We start from the raw sequence: 22,562 nt of genomic DNA, 5'->3' as shown, positions 1-22,562 counted from the left end.
TAACCTTACCGTCATGAATTGAATTGTTTCCTTGCTAATTTTACTTTATAAGCTGGAATCTACTTGGTAAAAGTCTGTGTCTAATTAACCTCTGTATCCCCAATGCCTGTTAGTTAAAAATGTCAAACTATGTCTAATGAATAAATGAATGAATGAATGAATGAATGGTACTCTGATAGATGTTTCACACAAATCATTCCTATCAAAAAGAACTGTTTTTCTTTGAAAACATAATTCAACTTGTTGTGCGAACTTAACACAATGCAAGTTGCACCCTTTGTTGTAAAGGTATTTCAAAGCTATTAAAAGGTATGAGCTATGCGTGGCTCACAACAATGCCTTTCTGCAGCGAATGCAGTAAATTCCAATATCCAGAAAGAAACACAGCCCATTTCCAGAGCAGGGCTGAGATAGCCAGTTCTAAAAGTGCATAGAGGCTGTAAGTTTCCTTGTATCTGAAGATACAGAAGAAAAACCACAGCTTACTGACTGTGAAGACCATGAAGTCTCGTGCTCTGATCTTAATCAGATATGATGGTGAAGGGTTAATGCCGCCACAATAGGGAAAGTGGAGATGTGCTGCTTACAAACAAGATGTTCTGCCAAGGAGACGGACACAGCCTTGAGACTAATGGTCCCTTGCAAACGAGGGAACATTTCCTTCTTGTGATAAGGGCTCTGGACAGACTCTGCAGTAGGCCGGAATTTCACTCCCTGTTGCTGTACGATAACATGTATGCACCTGCGCTGTACTGAAAAGGCTTATTCATGCAATCTGGAATTCTGCCTAGGGGGGTTTTATAATAATAAAGTGCAAATAGTTTGCACAGTTCTGTTCCTCCGGCCGGAGTGTGTGTATCATCTGTCTCTTGTGTGTGTGTGTTTTGTTTTGTGTCATTTCACTCGTAATCTCCAACATGACGGGGTGGGCAGGATGTTGATATATTTACCATTTGGCACGTTTTCAATGAAAGCAACATACGACTGTAACAGGAAGGAAATTTTGTTATAAAAAAGTTTGACAGATTCTATAGTGAATTAGAAGTGCTGAAGTAAAGAACAAAAAGAATTCCCTTCTTTCGCTTAGGATAACTATTTCATTGGCCTTATGGATTGTAAAGCAATTCAGCACATTACAGCAGCATTATAATGTAGCATTATTATTCCCAAATTACACATGAGAAAATGGAGGTTTAAGAGACTAAATTCATCTGTTTTCTGAGGAAGGTAATAATTAAACATCCTTGCACAAGTGACATTTCCTCAGGACCAATCAGAGTGACTAAAATACAATACAGTTTTGACTTAAAAATTATCTATACAACATTACGGAATTGGCAGGTGGTCCAGTGGTTAGGACCCCATACTTTTACTGCTGAGGGTCTGGGTTGACACACCCAAACAATGGATACTCACCTCATCATCTGTGTTTCTTGCATGGATATTACAAGGTTTAGTAAAGGCTCCTTTATCAATGACCACTTAATCACAAGGGCATGAAGGAAGGCACAAGGTCATGAGCTGGCTGAGGCCCAGCCCATCATCCTTGTTCAGCACTTTGCAGTCTATGATCAGCAATATCTAACAAAGTGCTTGGCACTGAGTTGGCCTCATTCATTTCTCCACAGGCCCAGCTTCTGATGTCCAGAAACCAGAACAGATCAAAGCTACTAAATCAAAGACAGGCTGATTCCATATGGAGAGCATGCAGACCAAGGATGCTTCCCCATTGCCACTGGAGAGTAAGAAACTCCCTTGTCCCAGACACCATCCTGGGGGGATAAACAGTGAACATATCTGTTGAAAAACCAATTTTGGCAGGGAACCTAGAATCAGCGAGATAATTACTACTGAATTAAGTTGAAGGCCACATTTTAAATGAGAGAGTCTGTTAATTTTATTGAAAAATTTAATTATACAAATACTACTCATAGGTGAGCAAGATTAAATCAATTATAAAAAACAGAAAATACTACATTTATGCACACGTAAATTCTGAAGGACACATTTTCAAGTCCACTACAAATAGATGCTTCTAAATCTTCATGTTTTTAAATGCACAGAGCTGTCACCTCTGTGAAGCTCTTTCTGATCATTCTAGCCCAAAATTACTGCTGTGTCTATTTAGTCCATAAAAACTTGCTTACTATCTCCACCGTGGGAACTTCCTGAGAGCAAGTACTGTGTCTTATTCTTCAATGTCTCTTTAAGGCCAAGTAAACACACATAGTAACAGCTTAAGAAATATTGGATAATTAAAGAAATGAATGAAAGAACAAAGGCTGAAAATAACCCCGCAGTTAGTGAAAACTCAGAGAAGACGGAGACAGTGGAGACACAGATGTGACTAATCCCACTCAGCACAGGCTGAAGTGGAGTGAGGAGTCAGAGACACACCAGATGAAGCAATTAAACAGACAATGCCTTCAAATCCCACTCGCGGTGGACCAGATCACATTCAATTTCTGCACAAAGCTGTACCTCAGAAGCTTCTCCAAGGTGAGAAAAAACTGACAGCACCGCTATCAAGAGTTACACTGAAGGGTGTGGATAGACAGTAATGCTCATCAAATGATTTATTTCTAGTCCTCAGTGACCCATTCTGGCCAATGAAACGTGGGTGGTGTCTCCTGCGTCACTTTCAAGTGGAGGCATGAAAAGCCCAAGTGTAACTCTAGTCTCTCTCTTCCTGCCCCAGAAGCTGTGTGTTCCAGATGGTGCATTTGCAAGAGCCTCACTGACCACAGACATCTGTAGGTTGTGATGAATGTGTGTGTGCGCATGTGTGTGTGTGTGTGTGTGTGTGTGTGTGTGTGTGTGTGAGATTTGGGGGTCACTTGTTCCAGCAGCAGAGCAGAGTCTCTTCTGATGGATACAAAGAAGAAAGAAGACTTGAAAAAAAGACAAAATCTGTCACATGAAGCAGGTACTTTCCTGGATCTCCTCTTCCTTCTGTGCGCTCATCCCAAGCTGCTCCCTCAGGTCTCACCTTGCTTCCCCTGTTGGGCTTGGTTGGTTCCCAGGCACCGTGTCTGACTGACCAACAGCTAGATCTAAGTTCTGTTTAAGAGCACCCACCCCTGCGGCATCTCCTTTTCCCTTTACACCAGTCAGCGCTGACAGTCAGGCTCCCGTTTTCTCAGTTTGACCCTTAGCATCTTGACCTTCATTTTTAAACAGCTCCCTTTTCCTCTGAGTTAGTTAATTGTTGATCTTATTCTTACCCTTCCACCAATACTGTACTAATGAAAAGACAGCATGTTCTTTCTAAACCTCTTCAGTTTCTCCTTGATTTCCAGAACAAATATGATTCCTGGATTTAGTGCTCATGCACTAAATTAATTAACTTTTTTTTCACCTTTGGGTAAGAAATAATCTTACTGAATTGCTTCTTTTCCTCAACCCAAGAAAATGGCTCACTGAAAACCTATGTCCTTGTGAGCACAGTGCTAGGGGGCCCTTCCCTGCCTCCAGGCCTTGGAGGGGCTGGTGTAATGAGAGGCCCTGAAGGTGAAGCCTCATTAGCTTCACGATTAATCCACCTTGGCCCACAGTTGATGTACCAACTCCTGAGCTATTCAGTTCTTGTGGGTGGTCAATCTTAAACCCAAGGTTAGTGCCACTGGAGTGGTATTCAGGATTCAAAGGCTGAACTCTATGAACTGCTGCTCTATTGCACATGGAACTTTGGTGCAGCTGAGTCCAGCCTGCAGACCAGCCTAAGAACACTAGAAACACAGCAAAATGCATTCCTCCTTTAACATCTAAGTCTATGAACAGATTCTCTTTTCCTTCCCCATCTGGGCATGCTAACCAAGGCCTCTGCCAGGGCCCAGGATTGGAGTGAGGCCTCTACTTGTGTATAAGCTCTGCATTTCCAGTCTCTGTAACTTAATAGATGCTCAACTAATGTTTATTGAATGATTGAATGGCACTGTGCCAGACATTTAAAATAAATTATCACAAATATAAAGAACTGTTTTTGAAGAAATCATTTAGCTAACTGATATTTTTGTTTTAAAGGCAAATGTTTTCAGCAATTACCAAGGTAACATTTGATTTTCAAGAAGGAGCTTATCATCAACCGACATGTCACAACAAACGGTGCAGATCTCTATCTCTAAGGATACACAAGACAAACCACAACGTACTAACATGTGGCTTCTTATTAAGTCTTGATCAGAACCAACAGAGGAGAAAGGCTATTTGTATGATTTACCATTTGGCAGTTTTTCAATAAAACCACACAAGAATATCACAGGAAGAAGACTTGCAATTTAAAAAGTATAGCTGCACTGTCTGTTTGGCATAAGGGAGGATATGACCTGCAGAAAGAATTCTTTGGCTTAAAAAAAAAAAGTCCTAATTAGTCTTTCATGATGTGTAAGGAAAGTCCTCTTGTGCTTTAAGAGACCAGGACAACTCAACTGTTCTGCACAACCGCTAGAACTGTGAACTGATAATTTTGGATAATGTCACACTTTGATTCTCTTCTCTTTACTTTTTGTGAATCTACTGTAGGTTTTTACATTTTTGTTGGCATGGGGCTCACTTGAAACATCTCATAGATACAACTGGTGGCTCAAAAGGTGAAGAGTCTGCCTGCAATGCAGGAGACCCATATTTGATCCTTGGGTTGGGAAGAGCCCCTGGAGAAGGAGTTGGAAACCCACTCCAATATTCTTGCCTAGAGAATTCATGGACAGGGGAGCCTGGTGGGCTACAGTCCACGAGGTCAAAAAAGTTGGACAAGACTGAGCAAGAAAAATGCACATAGACACAGTCTATATAATACTCATCTGATAACAAATTAATTTCAGTCACATACTAAAGCTCTACATTTTTATCCCCTCCTATGCTTTCTGTATTTGATGTCAGAATTTACCTCTCTTTATATTGTATATCCAGTAACAAAATATTTTTCTCTATAGTTATTTTCATATTTCCTTTAGACTAGAGTTAATTGGTTAGCACACTACCATATTACAGTGTTAGAGTATTCCGAATGGGATTACATATTTAGGTTTACAAGTTTGTTGTATATTTTCACTCCTTTCATATAATAATTAACATCCTTCATTTAGCATGAAAAACTCCCCTCAGCAATCTTGTAAGGTAAACCTGTGTTGGTGAGCTCCCTCAACTGTTGTTTGTTTGGGAATGTCTTTATCTCATCCTCATTTCTGAAAGACAACCTTCCTGAAAAAAGTATTCTTGGCTGGCAGGCTTACTTTCATCAGTTTGAATATATCATCCCTTTCTCTCCTGGCTTGACAGGTTTCTTCTCAAAAATCCACTGATATTCTTAAGGGGATTTCTCTTTTGTGAGCATTTGCTTTTCTCCTGATGCTTCTAAAATTCCCTCACTGTGTATTGGAGACGATAACTTTGAACGAACTCCAAGGGATGACCTATTAGCTACATGAACTTGGATGTTTATATCTCATCAGATGTGGAACTTATCTGGTATTGTTTCTTTAAGTACAGTCTCTGTCCCTTTCTCCCTCTCCTCTGCTTCTGGGACTCCAATAATGTGTGGGTTGTTCCTGTGAATGTTATCCCATTGTTCACACAGGTTCTTTCACACTTTTTTGTTCTTTTTTGTCCTTTGTCCCCTGGCTGGGTAACTCAACTGTCTGGTCTTCGGCCTTACAGACTCTTCTGCTGTTGCTGATGCTCTCTGTAGCATTTTTCATTTTGCTGCATTTCATTTACTGTAATCTTAAGCAACAGAATTTCTGTTCAGTTAATTTGTCTGTTTGGTTCCTTTTTTTTTTTTTTCCTTTGCCTCACTGCACAGCTTGAGGGATATCAGTTCCCTGACCAGGATTGAATCCAGCCACAGTAGTAATGCATAGAATCCCAACCACTAAGCCATCAGTAAACTCCGTGTTTACTTCCTTTTTTATGATTTCTATCTCTGTTTTAAAAAAAAATCTGAATTTATTCTGTGGAGCAACTCAGCCTGTGCACAACAAATACTGAGCCCATGTTCTTGGACCCTTCAGCCACAAATATGAGCTTGCATTCTGCAACACTGAAGCCTGCGTGTCTAGAACCTGTGCTTCACAGCAAGAGAAGCCACGGAGAAGGGTAGCCCCTGCTCGCCACAACTAGAGAATGCCAGTGGCAGCAACAAAGACCGGGTGCAACCAAAAATTAAAAACAGTGACAAAGATGATAATAAATACTTTAAAAAAATCTTGTTTTGTTCACATATTCTCTTCCTGAATTTGTTTAATAGTGTATTTGTGTTTTCTTGGAGTTCACTGAACTTTTGTTGGATGTACTTTATTTCTTTCATCAAATGTAATTTATTTCATCTCGTCTCAATGGTGGACGGCCATGTGAGCTGCACTGGGAGAAGCCCTGGGCATCTTCCCATCCCCAAGCACAGCCTAGAACTATGAGGACTGAAGGCATGAGTGTAGATCGGGGCTCCAGATCATGCATCAACCAAGTTACTGGGTGGGTTCAGCTCACATCCAGGCCACCACTCTCAGGTCTTATGTTAGATCAGCAGCTTCTCCACATGTCCACAATGGAATGAGGGGTGGGTGGGTAAGTGTAATCTTGACTTAGGCACTCCTACGTGACAGCTCTCTCTGCCCTCAAGAATCACAGCAGGATCATGTAGCCAGATTTAAGCAATCTGGAAACAGTATGTTTTCAGAGAAGCCCATTAGTCTGAAATTCTTCCTTTAAGAGTTTAGTCATATCAGACCCCTCCATCCACATCTTTGAAACAAGTAGACTAAGGTTCCTGATCATTCTGTCTACATCCCTTTTAGTGCATCTGCTTAGGTCTTTCTTGCCCTCTTGTCCAACCTGGATGCAAGGTATGGGTAAGCACCAATATGCCCTCCATCAGCTTGAAGAGATATGTAAGCTGATATAATTCACTTACAAGGAGAGATAACTGGAGAGACAAGAAATAGCAGCATCCTGAAGAAATAGTAGGAAGTGATGGATAGGAAAGAATGGATTTATAAGGATTTGATAACCAACTAGACATGGGAGAAGAGCAAGGAGGAGTCTGTATCAGCTTGAGGAATAAACAGATAAAGTAACCTAGGGAATGAGAGATGAAAAAGGAAGAAATAGTTGTGCCAAGTTACATTTTTAATTGGCCTGTGAAAATTTATTCAGGATAAGGAAAGCTGTATCCATTCTCTCCCACCAGCCAACTTCCCTCTTTGAAACTCACACCCAACTCTAGTGCCCAAGAACAGGTTAAAAACGGGTGATGTGACATCTCAGGAAAGACACAGGATTAGTTTTCTCCCACTAGTTTGTGAAATGAAAATATTTCCTGCCATATCAATAAACAAGAAACGTCACAGCCATCAGTGATTTCTGGCCTCCAAATGTAAGCGAGGGCTCCCAAAACGTTGATTCTGGGGATGCTGCCACCCCCCATGGTGATTACTGAGGAGCTGGGGAATGCAAGAAGCAGCCATCTGCCGCTCCATAAGGTGAATAGGGAAACAAGGTTGGCCCCAGATAGCTGAGCTGCATATGGAAGGAATGAATCCAGTGAGTCCAGAGGCTTGCATCTTCCCACACATAGAACGCTACATTCCTTAACTTGGTACCCAATCTTTGATGTTCAGCCTGACTGCTTCTTTTGTTGCAAACTCATGTGTAGCCTGACTTGCCCTCCTGCCTTTTTAGAGCAGTTTAGTCAGAGTTACTGAGATGCGGTCTCCAGGGCCTGGAGTCCTAAACATTCCCACCAAATAAAATAAAACTACTTTCAGATTCTGACTATAGTTTTTGGTTGAGAAGTTCATCTTGCTAAGAAGGAGGGTATGAATGTGAACCAAGTTTAGACTCTTTTTCTAAGAGTCACCTGGAGCATTTGTGATCCTGGGCAAAGTCATGACCTCATTAGCCTTTGAAGGAGGTGAGAAAACAGGGCAATGCCCTCATCGTGTATTTCCTTTGAGGAAAATGGTGTTTGAGGATCAATCATCTAAAAGCATCTGATATGGAACTTGCTAAATTACCAACAAAGCAAAAAAGTTACTTTATTCAGAATATTTCATTTTGAGCAATTTTCATGTAACACAATTAGAGGTCAGCATTACTGCATTGAAATACAGGCAATTAGAATATCTGAGGCTTCATCTCATATTTAATACAACATCACCAGAAAGTCACTGTGGATGTTCCCTGGACACTGAGTTCAACATCATCATACTCAGGGTCCCCTTTGTCCCCCTGGAGCAGCCAGGGGCTCTCTTCTCCTTCCCCAGTATTAGCTTCTTCTCTAGAAACATTTAGAGAAGAGCCTGAAAGAGGAAAGAGAAGTATGATTAGAATTGAGACAAGGGGACAAGAAAATGTGGTGGAAGCAAGTTAAGCGTGTGGTGATGACAAAGCATCCCTGGGACCCAGGTGTGGGCAGGAGGCTCAGGCTATTTCATATCAGTTACAGTGAGGATGGACCCAGGTTGTCCTCTCGGATCTGGTCCGTGTGGTCTCTGGGGCCTCAGTGCATGTGGAAACCCTGCATCACAGGAAACCTGTGCTCACACAGGAGCTCTGTGAAGACCTGCTTCCAGGCCACACAATCAGCAAGGAGATGCCCAGGAATGGTAAGAATCATAACAATGAATTTAAATGCTCTCCTCTCACAACAGACAGATGTGAAATCACAATGAGAGAGTGGAGAAAGGAAAACCTGAGTTCCTCAATCACAAACCAGCTCTGCTCTTAGTTGACTTGACTCCTGTTCCCAAATGTCCACAAATACTATAACAGGTGCAGCCACAGAGGCCCCTCCCCAGGGACCACATGGGCCCTCAGATGGAAAAATGTTTTTTTCCAGAGAATGAGTATCTTCTCTCAGCTACTGAACCATCTGGAGTAATTAGACTTTCAGTTCAGTTCAGTCGCTCAGTCGTGTCCGACTCTTTGCGACCCCATGAATTGCAGCACGCCAGGCCTCCCTGTCCATCACCAACTCCCGGAGTTCACCGAAACTCATGTTCATCGAGTCAGTGATGCCATCCAGTCATCTCATCCTCTGTCGTCCCCTTCTCCTCCTGCTCCCAATCCGTCCCAGCATCATAACTTTTTCCAATAAGTCAACTCTTCGCATGAAGTGGCCAAAGCATTGGGGTTTCAACTTTAGCATCAGTCCTTCCAATGAGCACCCAGGACTGATCTCCTTTAGAATGGGCTAGTTGGATCTCCTTGCAGTCCAAGGGACTCTCAAGAGTCTTCTCCAACACCACAGTTCAAAGCATCAATTCTTCAGTGCTCAGCTTTCTTCACAGTCCAACTCTCACATCCATACATGACTACTGGAAAAACCATAGCCTTCACTAGACGGACCTTTGTTGGAAAAGCAATGTCTCCACTTTACAATATGCTGTCTAGGTTGGTCATAACTTTCCTTCCAAGGAGTAAGCGTCTTTTAATTTCATGGCTGCAATCACCATCTTCAGTGGTTTTGGAGCCCCCCAAAATAAAATCTGATGCTGTTTTCACTGTTTCCCCATCTATTGGCCATGAAGTGATGGGACCAGATGCCATGGTCTTCGTTTTCTGAATGTTGAGCTTTAAGCCAACTTTTTCACTCTCCTCTTTCACTTTCATCAAGAGGCTTTTTATTGCCTCTTCACTTTCTGCCATAAGGGTGGTGTCATCTGCGTGTCTGAGGTGATTGATATTTCTCCTGGCAATCTTGATTCTGTCTTGTGCTTCTTCCAGCCCAGCATTTCTCATGATGTACTCTGCATATAAGTTAAACAAGCAGGTGACAATATACAGCCTTGACATCCTCCTTTTCCTATTTGGAACCAGTCTATTGTTCCATGTCCGGTTCTAACTGTGGCTTCCTGCCCTGCATATAGGTTTCTCAAGAGGCAGGTCAGGTGGTCTGGTATTCCCATCTCTTGCAGAATTTTCCACAGTTTATTGTGATCCACACAGTTGACTTTAGCTGACTGTGGACTCAAACTCTGAGTCCATGACCCACCTAATCGTCTTTATGTTAAGGCCACTGTGTATCATTTATGCTTTTGAACTGTGGTGTTGGAGAAGACCCTTGAGAGTCCCTTGGGTTGCAAGGAGATCCAGCCAGTCCATCCTGAAGGAAATCAGTCCTGAATATTCATTGGAAGGACTGATGCTGAAGCTGAACTCCAGTACTTCGGCCACCTCATGCGAACAGCTGACTCATTGGGAAAGACCCTGATGCTGAGAAAGATTGAAGGCAGGAGGAGAAGGGGACGACAGAGGAGGAGATGGCTGGATGGCATCACTGACTCAATGGACATGCATGTGAGTAAACTCTGGGAGTTGGTGATGGATGGGGAGGCCTGGCATGGTGCAGTCCATGGGTTCACAAAGAGTCGCACACGATTGAGGGACTGAACTGACTGACCGTGTATCATAGATTTGTACATGTTAGTGCTGACAAATAAACAGAGCTCACCTTAAATTATCAGAATGCCTCACAAATTCAATACTGCAGTACATTTTTAAAAATCTCTAGCTACCTTTCATGTATAAGACAGCACAGAGGTGTTATCAAATATTTGTTCTATTTTTGGATTTTGTATATATGCCCAATTAATCTCTAAGTTTTCTTTTTCTTTTGGCCACTGAACAATGCTTGTGAGCTCTTCGTTGCTTGACCAGCGATTGAAGTCAGTTCCTAGCAGTGAAAGTGCAGAGTCCTAACCACTGGATTGTCAGGAAATGCCCTAATCTGTAAATTCTCATGCAAGCATATTACATATAAAGTGAAAATTGATGTTGCAGTATAGATACATAATTGCCAAAAGTAGAGTGAGTCCTCACAGCCAAGGAGTGTGACAGCATTAAACACAACATATGGTTGAGAAGTGAAGTGACATTAAGTAGTGTCCGACTTTTTGTGACCCTATGGACTACAGCCTACCAGGCTCCTCTGTCCATGGGACTCTCCAGGCAAGAATACTGGAGTGGGTGGCCATTCCCTTCCCCAGGAGATCTTCTCATCCAGTGATCAAACCCAGGTCTCCTGCACTGCAGGCAGATTCTTTACCATCTGAGTCATCAAATGCATATGATTACCCAAATCTGAAACTCTAGAGAGGCTGGGCATTGAGGAGCTCAAATAAACCCTTTCCAGGACAGAAAGAAAAGATTGCAGGAGATCAGCTAACACCACTCACGTTTCTGAGAGGACCTCATCCCATATTCCTTCTCTGGGAGCACTTCCTCCTTGCTCCCCTGAGAGGCAGGAGGAGCCCCAGGCACTGGTACCTCTTCAGCATCATCATAATCCTCACCAGGGGCATCAGTCCTCTGATCTGGGGCCTCTGAGGGCAGAGGGAGGGGTCAGATGAAACCACAGTAAGTGGGTGGGTCTGGGAAATACCTAAGATCCCTTCTCATTCAGAGTTTCCGAGCCGCTAAATAGAGTCTGCTGCTGCTGCTGCTAAGTCGCTTCAGTCGTGTCCAACTCTGTGTGACCCCATAGACAGCAGCCCACCAGGCTTCCCCCATCCCTGGGAACAAACCTTGTTTCAAAAGATTTTTTTCTCTAAAACCATGTTTCAGTTTGAAGTATCCAGAAGCCAAAACATGATTTTACAGATCTTTCTCAAAGGAACTCTTATACCATTGAGCATTACTAAAGTATTTTGACAAATTGTGCTTTCCAGATGTTATTTTTAAAAACATTTTGTGCCTGTTGTGATTCTGGACACAGAGAGCCCAGCCCCAATGTGAGACATCACAGGACAGCCGGAGAAGGGGAAGGATGGACCCCTTCCGTCCAAGGGATGCCTCTGGTCCGTCAAAGGAAGACTGTTCCCCTTGCATCTTGTCTCTGTGAGGGAAACCCCAAAGCCCAGCTGAGGCAGGTCCATCTCTATTACCTGGTGCAGACCTGGAGTCATTGTCCTCACCATCTGACAGGAAGCCTAAAGTGGAGAAAAACATCACACAACACACAGAATGACCTTCCCACACCCACAGGACCTGTGTTAAGGCTAAGAAGAGACAGGCCTGACTCCTGCAGGGTAGGTTGGGAGCTCTCGGGGCTATGAGAGGCCATCCTACCACGTTGGAGGAGCCACCTCTGTGAGCCTGGGGCATGCGTAGGGTCTGAAGATGCTGAGAAGACCTGCACAGCCAGTGGGTGGTAACAACCCTAGGTACCAGGAGGGCAGACAGAGACACCCACCTGGGCTGCCCAGAAGACCCTCCTTCTGAGTCATAAGGTAATCGAGCTCCTCGTACACGGCTTCAGCAAGAGCATCTTCATAGCTGGATAAGGCTGAGAGATCTCCTAGAAGGTCAGAGAAGCCACCCCAGACACCCTGATCCAGCCAGCCCACCTTCATCTCCCCAGTGCTCACGTGGGGGCTGCCAGGGCCTTGGCTTAACCTCCCACCCCATGCACCATGTCAGCACCTTCTCCCCTTATCTGACCTGAATCCACAGCTCAGCCCCGAACCTGTCTGATCTCATAGGAGTGGCCATGACTTATGAGAGTTCACACCCCAGTCCTAAGAACTTCTGTATACTCAGACTTTAGAGTTTAGCATGGAGCACATGGAGTTCTGTAACTAAGAACAGAGACCTGGGCCAGGTTCCCCTCCTCACACCTGCCCCATCTCCAGCCTTCACACACCTTCCCTGGTCCCCAGTTCCCCCTGAAGCCCACCTCTGTGCTTTGCTCTCCATCTGAGCAGCTGAGTTACCAGGATGATGAGGACCAGGAAGAGAAGGGACCCCAGGATGAGGCAGAGGACCCCAGGCAGGGAGAAAATGCCAGGGAGGGGATTTGAGGTTGTTCTGGTCCCTAGGAGAACAAGGCAAGTGGTTGTGGAGAAGGTCACATAGAGGCACAGAGAAACCCCCTGTACCAGCATTTCCAGGGAGCTCCGGACAATGGCGTCCCAGCCTCAGACACAAGTGCACTGACAGTGACTGGGGTCCTCCAGGTCTCATCCTGAAATGAGTCAACTCCACTCCAGCTGAGGCAGAGCTGGGGATTGTCAGGGAGATGCCTGCCGGGACAGCCTCTGAGGACTCAGCTCATCTCTTCTCCTTGGGCTTCAGGAGACAGTGTCAAACAGTCCTGTGACCTGCACCTCACTGATAAGCAGCAACACTCAGGAGCAGGTGGGAGATCCTTAGAATCTGCTCCATGGGAACCAGACTCACTTGGACCTCGGACATGAGAACCTTCTGACCTCAGGAACCAAGGAAGGGGATTTCCCAAACATAATGCCCTGATTTTCCCCCACCAGCCAGGGCTCCTCAGGATCTTTCCTCTCCTGAGCTGTCAGAGAGCCCACAGAACAGGCCCCCAGTATTTGAGTATTCTCCCCTACCCACAGATGGACCACAGTACCTGCTGTATTTAAGGACAATGTTGTCCTTGCACCTAGAAAGAAAAAGAGTAGACTGGAGCAGGGTGATTGGCCAGAATGCAGGGCAGCCCATTTTCCCCTCCTGAGCCTGAAATCACCCCTCAGTCTCCACAACATCAGTGTCCAGTCCTCCCAGCTCCCCTGCCCTAGATCAGAGCCCCAGCACCCAGGATGTCTGAACATAAACTCCCCACCATGCCCGACCCAACCCGCTGCCCCCGCGATGCCCCAGCTCACCAAGGGTGGACCCCGAGCCCCTCACTCACCAGAGCACCTCACACCAGCATCCTCCTCGTGCTTGCAGTCACTCTGCCCCCAGGGCTCCGCAGCACAGTCCCACAGGGAGGACTCCCGGCCCCCGCACCGCACCTCATCCAGCCAGATGCTCCCATTTCCAGGGCCAAATGTCGCGGCCCGCATGGCTTCCAGGGCCTGGCCACAGCCCAGCTGCTGACACACCACCTCGGCCTCTGCCAGGCTCCATGAGTCATCGCACACGGTGCCCCAGGAGCCGCTGTGCCAGACCTCCACCCGCCCTGAGCACTCGCTGTCTCCTCCCCTGAGCCGGAGCTTCTCTCTGTCTGAAAAGGCAGCAGCCCCTCCTGTGACTCCCCTGGTGGGAGGAAGGAGCCCCTGGGAGCCACAGGGAGGGGGCGGGGCTGACATACCTGTGCAGGAGGCAGCAGTTGGACAGCTCTTGGGTCTTCTCCCTGCAGAAGCAACAATGGGAAGCTATAGTTCAGGGACAGCTGGGGGAGGTCTTGTCCCCAAACATGAGTATCTAAGGTTTTGGGTCACAGTCAAATGACAAGAGACCACAGAAGCTTTACCATCTACTTGACTGAGAGGGTCACTGCATCTTATCAGCAGTTGAAATTACTTTATCTAATTAGTAGTTTACCAGGCTCCCATAACAACAGCAAACAAACAGACACAGAGACAAATACAAACATACACCTACATTTTGTAGATTCAATCAAAACCCATCAATTAGATCTGAAAATATTAAATCATCCTAATGATATCCTACATGGTTGGGAGTGACATAGAAACAGACAGTAAGTCACCTGCACACGAGATATAGGCTTCCTCCTTGGGAGAGCATGAGTTGTAATTCCAAGGGTCAGAAGGACACTGCCAGAGAGAGGTGTCAGTTTTCCGACACTGGATTCCATCTACCCAGTGGGGTCTAGAACCTTCCCTGAGACCAACAGAAGAGTTGAGACTTCCACTGTCCCCACAGCCAAGCTGTCTGCAGATCATGGACATGGTGATGTCTTCCATGGGGCTGCGGCAGACACTGCCCCAGATCCCGTTGTAGAAAACTTCCAGCCACCCAGTGCACTCCTGATCCTCGCTCACCATCCTGAGGGCCAGGAACTCTAAGATTGAAAGGGAGGAGATGGGACACAGTGAGCACCCCACTCAGTGCTCTGGGTTTTCCTCTCCCCTAGAAGTTGTGACCATACATCCCTGACTCAGTGGAGGAGATGCCCACTGGGTGACAAGACTGACTTCTACCTCCCTTTCACCTGCCTTTGTCCATTAATGTCTGTATACCTATTTCTACCACAACAATGTAGATATGAACAGACAGCAAGGCCAACTTGGGCACCTGCAGTGACAGGAGCTGATTCCTGCTTCCTGACAAAACTTCTAAAAGAACAGAATGTGATGTGGACAGCAAGGTGGTCAACAGAATAACGGACCCCCAGAGATGTCCACAGCCTAATCCCAGAACCTGTGACAGTTACCTTACATTTCGAAAGGGACTTTACAGATGTGATTAATAAGGACCTTGGGATGGAGAGATAGAGCTCAAATATTGAGGATTAACTATGTGAGCCCCGCCTAACACATCTTTAAACTCACTACATTGAGAAATGCATCATCTTTCCCAGCTCCAGTCAAAGGGAAATGTGAGAGAGGGAGAATGGTTGGAAGAGGCACTGTTGTCTGAAGAAGAATAAAGACGGCTCTGAGCCAAGAAATGAGGCCACACAGAAACCACAAAAAGCTGGGAAAGGAGTCCTCCCAGAGATTCCAGGAAGAACACAGCCCTGTGGACACTGGAATGTTGGCCCACGGAGACTCTCTTCAGACTCCTAGCAAACAGAACTGTAAAGGAAAAATCTGAGCTTTCACTATGTCAGGCTCCTCTGTCCATGGGATTCTCAGGCAAGAATACTGGACTGGGTTGTCATGCCCTCCTCCAGGGGATCTTCCCAGCCCAGGGACTGGACCCACATCTCTTACATGTCCTGCTTTGGCAGGCAGGTTATTTACCACTAGGGCAACTTGGGAAGCCCAGGATTTCAAGATGTTACTACCACAAGTAACTGCAAAATGAGCCCTGCTTTCAAGTATTAACTGTAAGAAATGGCTCTGTCAGGAAACACTGGTGAGAAGAAAGGACCAGAATCTCAGCTGATGCAGGAGGAAGTGAAAGCACGTCGTCCTCACATCTGCTGGAAAGACAGGCTCCACGGGAGGAAGCCTCCTTCTCTGGTCCTTTCAGCATCTCTCCCTCAGGGCTCAGACCCCCGTCCTCCAGGGCCCCACCCTCCCCCAGCCTGTGGACAGTGTGGAGTGCTGACCTGAGCAGATGACCCCCGCGTCCTCCTTGTGTCTGCAGTCGTGCCGCCCCCAGCCCCGGGAAGGGCACCTCCACACAAGAGACTCATTTCCTGTGCAGTTCAGGTCGTCCAGCCAAATGGGCCCTGATCCCACCCCAAACTGAGCAGACCTCGTGGCGTTGAGGGCTTCTCCACAGCCCAGCTGCCTGCACACCACGCGGGCATCGTCCAGGTCCCAGCCGTCATCACAGATGGTGCCCCAGGAGCCCTGGTCAAGGATCTCCACTCTCCCGGCGCAGGGACCGCCCCCGTCCACCAGGCGGAGCTGCCTGCTGTCTGAGGAGAGAGAAATGGGACAATGGGGCGGTGACGGGGTTGTAAAGGGTCTTCTGTCCCGTGGGACCCTCACCTGAGCAGTAGGGGGCGCTCTCCTCTGAGGCTGCAGAGCCTGCTGGTTCTGACAGGGAGTCATTGCACTGGGGCAGCGCCTGGGTTTGGTTTCCTGAAGAAACAGCAATGATCAGGGTGTTGGTGATTGAAAAACAGGAAAATAATTAAACTAAATAATGACAAGCAGTGGGGTCTGAGAAGAAAAATGTGACATAGCAGTTTTTGCACTTTAGTTGCTCAGTAGTTTCCAACTCTATTTGACTTTATGGAGTGTAGTACACCAGGCTCCTCTGTCCATGGGATTCTCGAGGCAAGAATACTGGGATGGATTGACATTTCCTCCTCCAGGGGATCTTCCCCAACCAGGAATCAAAATGTCATCTCCTGTATTTCCTGTATTGGCCAGCAGATTCTTTACCACTGAGACTTTAGGGAATCCCAGGTTAACACAGCTGTAAAATTTTCATAACTGTAGTGTTCACCTTCGCTATGAAGAGTTCTGTTTCTGACAGTGCCACAATTTTTGTCTTAAGCACTAAGAATGAGTTAAATAAGTTATGTTCCTAAAATGAAAGTGAAGTCGCTCAGTCATGTCCTACTCTTTGCAACCCCATGGACTGCAGCCTACCAGTCTCCTCCGTCCATGGGATTCTCTAGGCAAGAGTACTGGAGTGCGGTGCCATTTCCTTCTCCAGGGGATCTTCCTGACCCAGGGATCAAACCCAGGTCTCCCACATTGCAGGCAGAGCCCCCAGAGAAGCCCCAAATCTGTCTGTCCCCAAATCTACCCCTAAATAGAAGAAGCAAAATAAAACACTTTCTGAAGTATTTCTACAATTTGTCATCTACAGTGTCTGCATTTTAAAAAATATTTATTGAAAATAGATCTCATGAGAAACCAAGAGGAAATGTAGACATTAGAAACAATTCCCCAGGACACTCAGCTACTAGAGTTACCTGACAGAGAATTTAAAGAGCCTCGATTAAGGTGCCCATGGAATTAACTGACAAAATATGCACCCTGATGAAAAAAAATGATAACAACAACAACAAATACAAACTCTAGAGCTGAAAAACTTACTAGTTGAAAATAAGAACTAAAGAATGAGAATATCAGCACATTAGCTCAGTGTAATGGAGAATCAACAAAGTGGAAAGTCATAGGACAAATAGACCTCTATTTAGAAGTGCTGGCCACATACTAAGTGTCCTGATTACACTGCTGTATAACAAATTATAAAAAACAGCCTCTGAAGCAATATATATATATATATATATATATATATATATATATACCCACGCTCTTCATTTTCTTAAGTCTTCCTGGGCCAGTTATTTGAGAAAGACTCAACTTGGCAGTTGTGTCTTGGGATCTTTCATGTAGTTGCATTTAGATGTCATCTGGGGTTGAAGTCAGCCGAGGACTTAACTGCACTTTCGTTAATAAGGAAATTTCTAGAATTATCTTAGGGATAAAAGGACATCATGATTGCAACCTAATTCAGAAAGATTTTACATATTTATGGAGAAATTGAGCAGGAGGGGGACAGAGAGAGAGGGAAAGAGAAGAAGATTACAGCAAAATACTAATATTGGGAGATCCAGGTAAAAGTCATCTTGGAATTTTTATATTATTTTTGCAACTTTCAGGTCTTAAATTAGGTCAAAATAAAAAAAATTAAAAGGTGAAAATAAGTCTGAAAGAATTCATTCCTAGGATACTTTCACTAAAAGAAATACAAATAATTTTAAAAATGTGAAATACCTAGAAGAAAATCTAGTAAAATATGTCAAAACCTCTGATAGACCTAAGTGAATGGAGGAATATCTCATGTCAATGAATTGGGAGACTCAAAATTGTCGAAGTCAATCATCCTCAAATTTCTGGTAGATTAAATATAATCTCAATCAAAATACATTTAGGAAGTTTCTTTTGGTGAAAAATAACAAACTAATTTCAAAAATTTTTTCAAAATGTAAAAGGCCAAGAATGACCAACACAGATGGCAAGAAAAGCAACGTAGTTAGTTAATATAAGGTAACTCTTATATGGGCTTCCCTGGTGGCTCAGAGTTTAAAGCATCTGACTGGAATGTGGGAGACCCGGGTTCAATCCCTGGGTCGGGAAGATCCCCTGGAGAAGGAAATGCAGAGTATGTCAAGAGAAACGCTGGGCTGGAAGAAGCACAAGCTGGAATCAAGATTGCCGGGAGAAATATCAATAACCTCAGATAAGCAGATGACACCACCCTTATGGCAGAAAGTAAAGAAGAACTAAAAAGCCTCTTCATGAAAGTGAAAGAGGAGAGTGAAAAAGTTGGCTTAAAGCTCAACATTCAGAAAACTAAGATCATGCCATCTGATCCCATCACTTTATGGAAAATAGATGGAGAAACAGTAGAAACAGTGTCAGACTTTATTTGGGGGGGGGCTCCAAAATCACTGCAAATGGTGATTGCAGCCATGAAATTAAAAGACACTTACTCCTTGGAAGGAAAGTTATGACCAACCTAGATAGCATATTCAAAAGCGGAGACATTACTTTGCCAACGAAGGTCCATCTAGTCAAGGCTATGGTTTTTCCTGTGGTCATGTATGGATGTGAGAGTTGGACTGTGAAGAAAGTTGAGCGCCAAAGATTGATGCTTTTGAACTTTGGTGTTGGAGAAGACTCTTGAGAGTCCCTTGGACTGCAAGGAGATCCAACCAGTCCATTCTAAAGGAGATCAGTCCTGGGTGTTCTTTGGAAGGAATGATGCTAAAGCTGAAACTCCAGTACTTTGGCCACCTCATGTGAAGAGTTGACTCATTGGAAAAAACTCTGATGCTGAGAGGGATTGGGAGCAGGAAGAGAAGGGGATGACAGAGGATGAGATGGCTGGATGGCATCACCGACTCGATGGACATGAGTTTGAGTGAACTTCGGGAGTTGGTGATGGACGGGGAGGCCTGGTGTGCTGCAGTTCATGGGGTTGCAAAGAGTCGGACATGACTGAGCAACTGAACTGAACTGAACTGAACTCTTGTAAATTAAAATTACAATAATTAAGAAAATATAGTATTTGTGCAAGGATAGACAAATGATACAATGGAATAGAACAGAGAGTCTAAGAAAGCCTTAGACACATATGCCCTTCTCCTTATGGCAAAGGTAGCACACAGTGGAGACAAAAATCTTTTCAGAAAATGATTCTGAGTCAATTAGATGTCAATATGAAACTTGACCCTTATGTTATATAGATATCAATCTCAGAAGGAATATACAATTATATGCAAGAGCAAAGTAAATTTCTATAAGATACTATTGAAGAATGTTTTTATGGTCTTGGAGTAAACAAAGTTCTTTTCAAAAGGATATAAGAAGTACTAAGTATACCGGGAAAAATTAGTAAGTTATATTTCCTTAAGATTAAGAACTCTGCTCATCTAAGGACACGGTACCATTCAGAAAATGAAAATAAAAGACCAAGGATTAAATAAATAGCATAGATTTTCACCCAAAGCCATTGTCCTGGTAAATTGTGGCATCATATTTTTAATAGTCAAGGACAGAAAACAATTCAACTCTCTACCATCAGTCAAATGGGTTAGTATATTGTCATGTGATCATTCGAAGAACTACTCTACAGTAATAAAAATGAATAGTCAGCTGCTATAAACAACATCATGAGTGAATCCCAAACATAATTTTGAGTCAAGGAAGTGAGACACACAAGAAACATACTGCATGATTTTATATAAAGTTCAAAAATCAATAAAATATCCTATGGTTGTTGTTATTGTTGTTGTCCAACTGCCCAGTCATGTCCAACCTTTGCGACCCCATGGACTGCAGCATGCCAGGCCTCCCTGTCCCTCACCGTCTCCTGGAGTTTGCCCAAGTTCATGTTCATTGCATCAGTAATGCCATCTAGCCATCTCATCCTCTGACACCCTCTTCTCCTTCTGCCCTCAATCTTTCCCAGATTCAGAGACTTGGTCCACATCAGAAGACCAAAATACTGGAACTTCAGTTTCAGCATCAGTCCTTCCAGTGAATATTCTATGATAGTAGAAGTTAAACTGTTTTCACTGGAGAGGACACAGGACATAGTTACTGGGAGGCAACAGTGACTCTGTAGTGCTGGGAGTGTTCTCTTGGCTTATCTGGGTTGGGGATCATGACTGAGGTCTATACTTATTGTTTGTACATTATTTTCTATGATTATTTGTAAATAATAATGCTGCTTAAAAATATATTATTCCCTTTCACATTTCTTGCCCTGACCTGAAAAATGAATGAACAATGAGAAGAAGCATATTTCACCATGAAATATCTGATTTTTTAAGCCATGTTTCCTTCACTTTCTGCTCTTGGGAACATTTCACTCCACGAGTACCAGTAGCCTTTCCCCCCTCTCTTACCTGAGCAGATCACAGAGGCCATGTTGCCATGGGAACAATCAAGACCACCCAGGGCAGTCACAGGGCACGTCCATAAGAAGGACTCAGCCCCCGAGCAGTGAAATCGGACTGTTGAGATCTGATCTCCTCCTTCTACAAAGCGTGGTCCTCTAGGGGTGGAGATGGCGACTCCACAGCTGAGCTGACGACAGACAACATTGGCATTGGCCAGACTCCAGTGGGAGGCACAGAGCGCTCTCCATCGTCCAGAAATGTTCATCTCCACCTGCCCCTCACACTGAGAGGAGCCGTTTGTCATGAGCCGGACTTCTGCATACACTGGTAGAAGAAGACAGGATGTCAGCAAAATCTCATTTTTAAAAAAACCTGAACAGAGAAGGGGGAAGAAAAACAAAAACTTGAACACAGTGTGCAGGGAGGTTAAGTCCTGACCTACATCTCACCTGAACAGACAACCTGAGCAGCTCCACTGTGGTGACATGTGCCTCCTGGACAGGGCACTCTGGGGCAGGACCAGAGCTTAGGCTCCTCCCCCTCACACCTGAACTCTTCAGCCCAGACCCTGCCATCTGACTCTCTGAAGGGCACATGTCCCAGGACAGACACAGCTTTGCCACATCGAAGCTCTGCACAGATGACCTGGGCAGTGGGAAATGTGAAGTTTCCATCAGACACTGGGGTCCAGTCTTCTCCAGAATGCACTTCTACTCTCCCTGAGCAGGGTCCTTCTCCTCCAGCCAGACGCACAAATCCTAAGGGGAACAATCAACAGCAGCAACAAACCCTGTGAGTGTTCATAGTCCTTGCTTGGCATTGGAAACAGCACATCATAGGCAAGGATGTGAAAGCGTTTCATTTCTAGGAGTGGAGCATGGAGAGAGAATTTGACAGTTAGAGTCAGAATTGTATTAATATTTTCATGAGCAAGTTTATGAAAAAGAACCCAGAAAAATTTGCAGTCAATAAGAATGTATATTTTGAGGTTGATTAGGATGAGAATTCCTCATCTAGGGACCTGGAAACAAGACCCAAGGAAACTGCACTGCAGCAGGCATCAGACTTGAGCACAGAGTGGAACTAACTCAGAGTGAAGTAGGTTTATGGGATTCAATAGTTTAGAGGACTAAGAGCCAGACAAGGTTAGAAGGCCATCTGAGATTTCTGGAGCTAGAATTCTGGCCAGTTTTCTCTCAGGAGCCAATAATCAAGTCACTGAAGACAGGGGACCTCATAGTGGGATATCTATTAATTCAGGCTAGACTGTAGACAGACTTATGGCTCATGGGAGGAAAACTAGACATCATACCAAGTCTACAAGTCTATTATGATTTTTGTATATTATAACAAGCTTATTATGATTTCACATATATTTCTCATAATTCTTCATGATGAAAGATTCCTGGGATTTCTTAGGTGACTTGATTGTGAAAAGAAGTTGTCCATAGATGAGTCTGAATATTAAGAAAGTTCAGAGAGTCATAGAAGAGCGAGAGGCTGGTCCTAGCCATCTTTCTTGAAAGCCTAGGATTTATCAAGGGAGAGAATGAGTTTTCAGTGGGAGTAGGCAAATCAGCCGAGTTTGATTACTTTCTACTAGACATGGGGATCTAAGACATGGGAATCTTAGCAAATACTAAGAAATGATGATAATTTAATGTATTTTAATCCTACATATATGCTAACTGCGTATTCCTTTCCTATTTAAACAGCTAGCATGCAATTAAAAAAAAAAAAAAGGAGAGGGAGAGAAAGAGAGCAGAGAGCAAAAAAGCCATTTGTAATTTAGAGATTTCCAAATGCAAAAACCTCA

At 44.4% G+C, this 22,562-nt stretch overlaps 1 protein-coding gene across 1 annotated transcript in view; it reads right to left on the bottom strand.

Annotated features, from left to right (window-relative positions):
• Positions 1-8,005: 8,005 nt before the first annotated feature.
• EM4B (EM4b protein) overlaps positions 8,006-22,562 on the bottom strand; it is a 55,011-nt gene continuing 40,454 nt past the window's right edge. The window contains exons 9-21 of the mRNA XM_042247593.1: positions 21,196-21,504; positions 20,753-21,070; positions 16,368-16,460; positions 15,980-16,294; positions 14,450-14,764; positions 14,051-14,092; positions 13,649-13,963; positions 13,364-13,396; positions 12,671-12,808; positions 12,188-12,292; positions 11,880-11,924; positions 11,172-11,318; positions 8,006-8,294 (exon numbers count right to left, since the gene is read on the bottom strand). Of these exons, the coding sequence (XP_042103527.1) occupies positions 8,149-8,294; positions 11,172-11,318; positions 11,880-11,924; positions 12,188-12,292; positions 12,671-12,808; positions 13,364-13,396; positions 13,649-13,963; positions 14,051-14,092; positions 14,450-14,764; positions 15,980-16,294; positions 16,368-16,460; positions 20,753-21,070; positions 21,196-21,504 (2,321 nt within the window). The 3' untranslated portion in view covers positions 8,006-8,148. The remainder of the gene's footprint in view (positions 8,295-11,171; positions 11,319-11,879; positions 11,925-12,187; positions 12,293-12,670; positions 12,809-13,363; positions 13,397-13,648; positions 13,964-14,050; positions 14,093-14,449; positions 14,765-15,979; positions 16,295-16,367; positions 16,461-20,752; positions 21,071-21,195; positions 21,505-22,562) is intronic.

Source organism: Ovis aries, chromosome 3 (genome assembly GCF_016772045.2).
Source record: "Ovis aries strain OAR_USU_Benz2616 breed Rambouillet chromosome 3, ARS-UI_Ramb_v3.0, whole genome shotgun sequence".
NCBI lineage: Eukaryota > Metazoa > Chordata > Mammalia > Artiodactyla > Bovidae > Ovis > Ovis aries.
The sequence above is the reverse complement of the archived record's forward strand: the minus strand, read 5'-3'. Positions and strand labels throughout refer to the sequence as shown.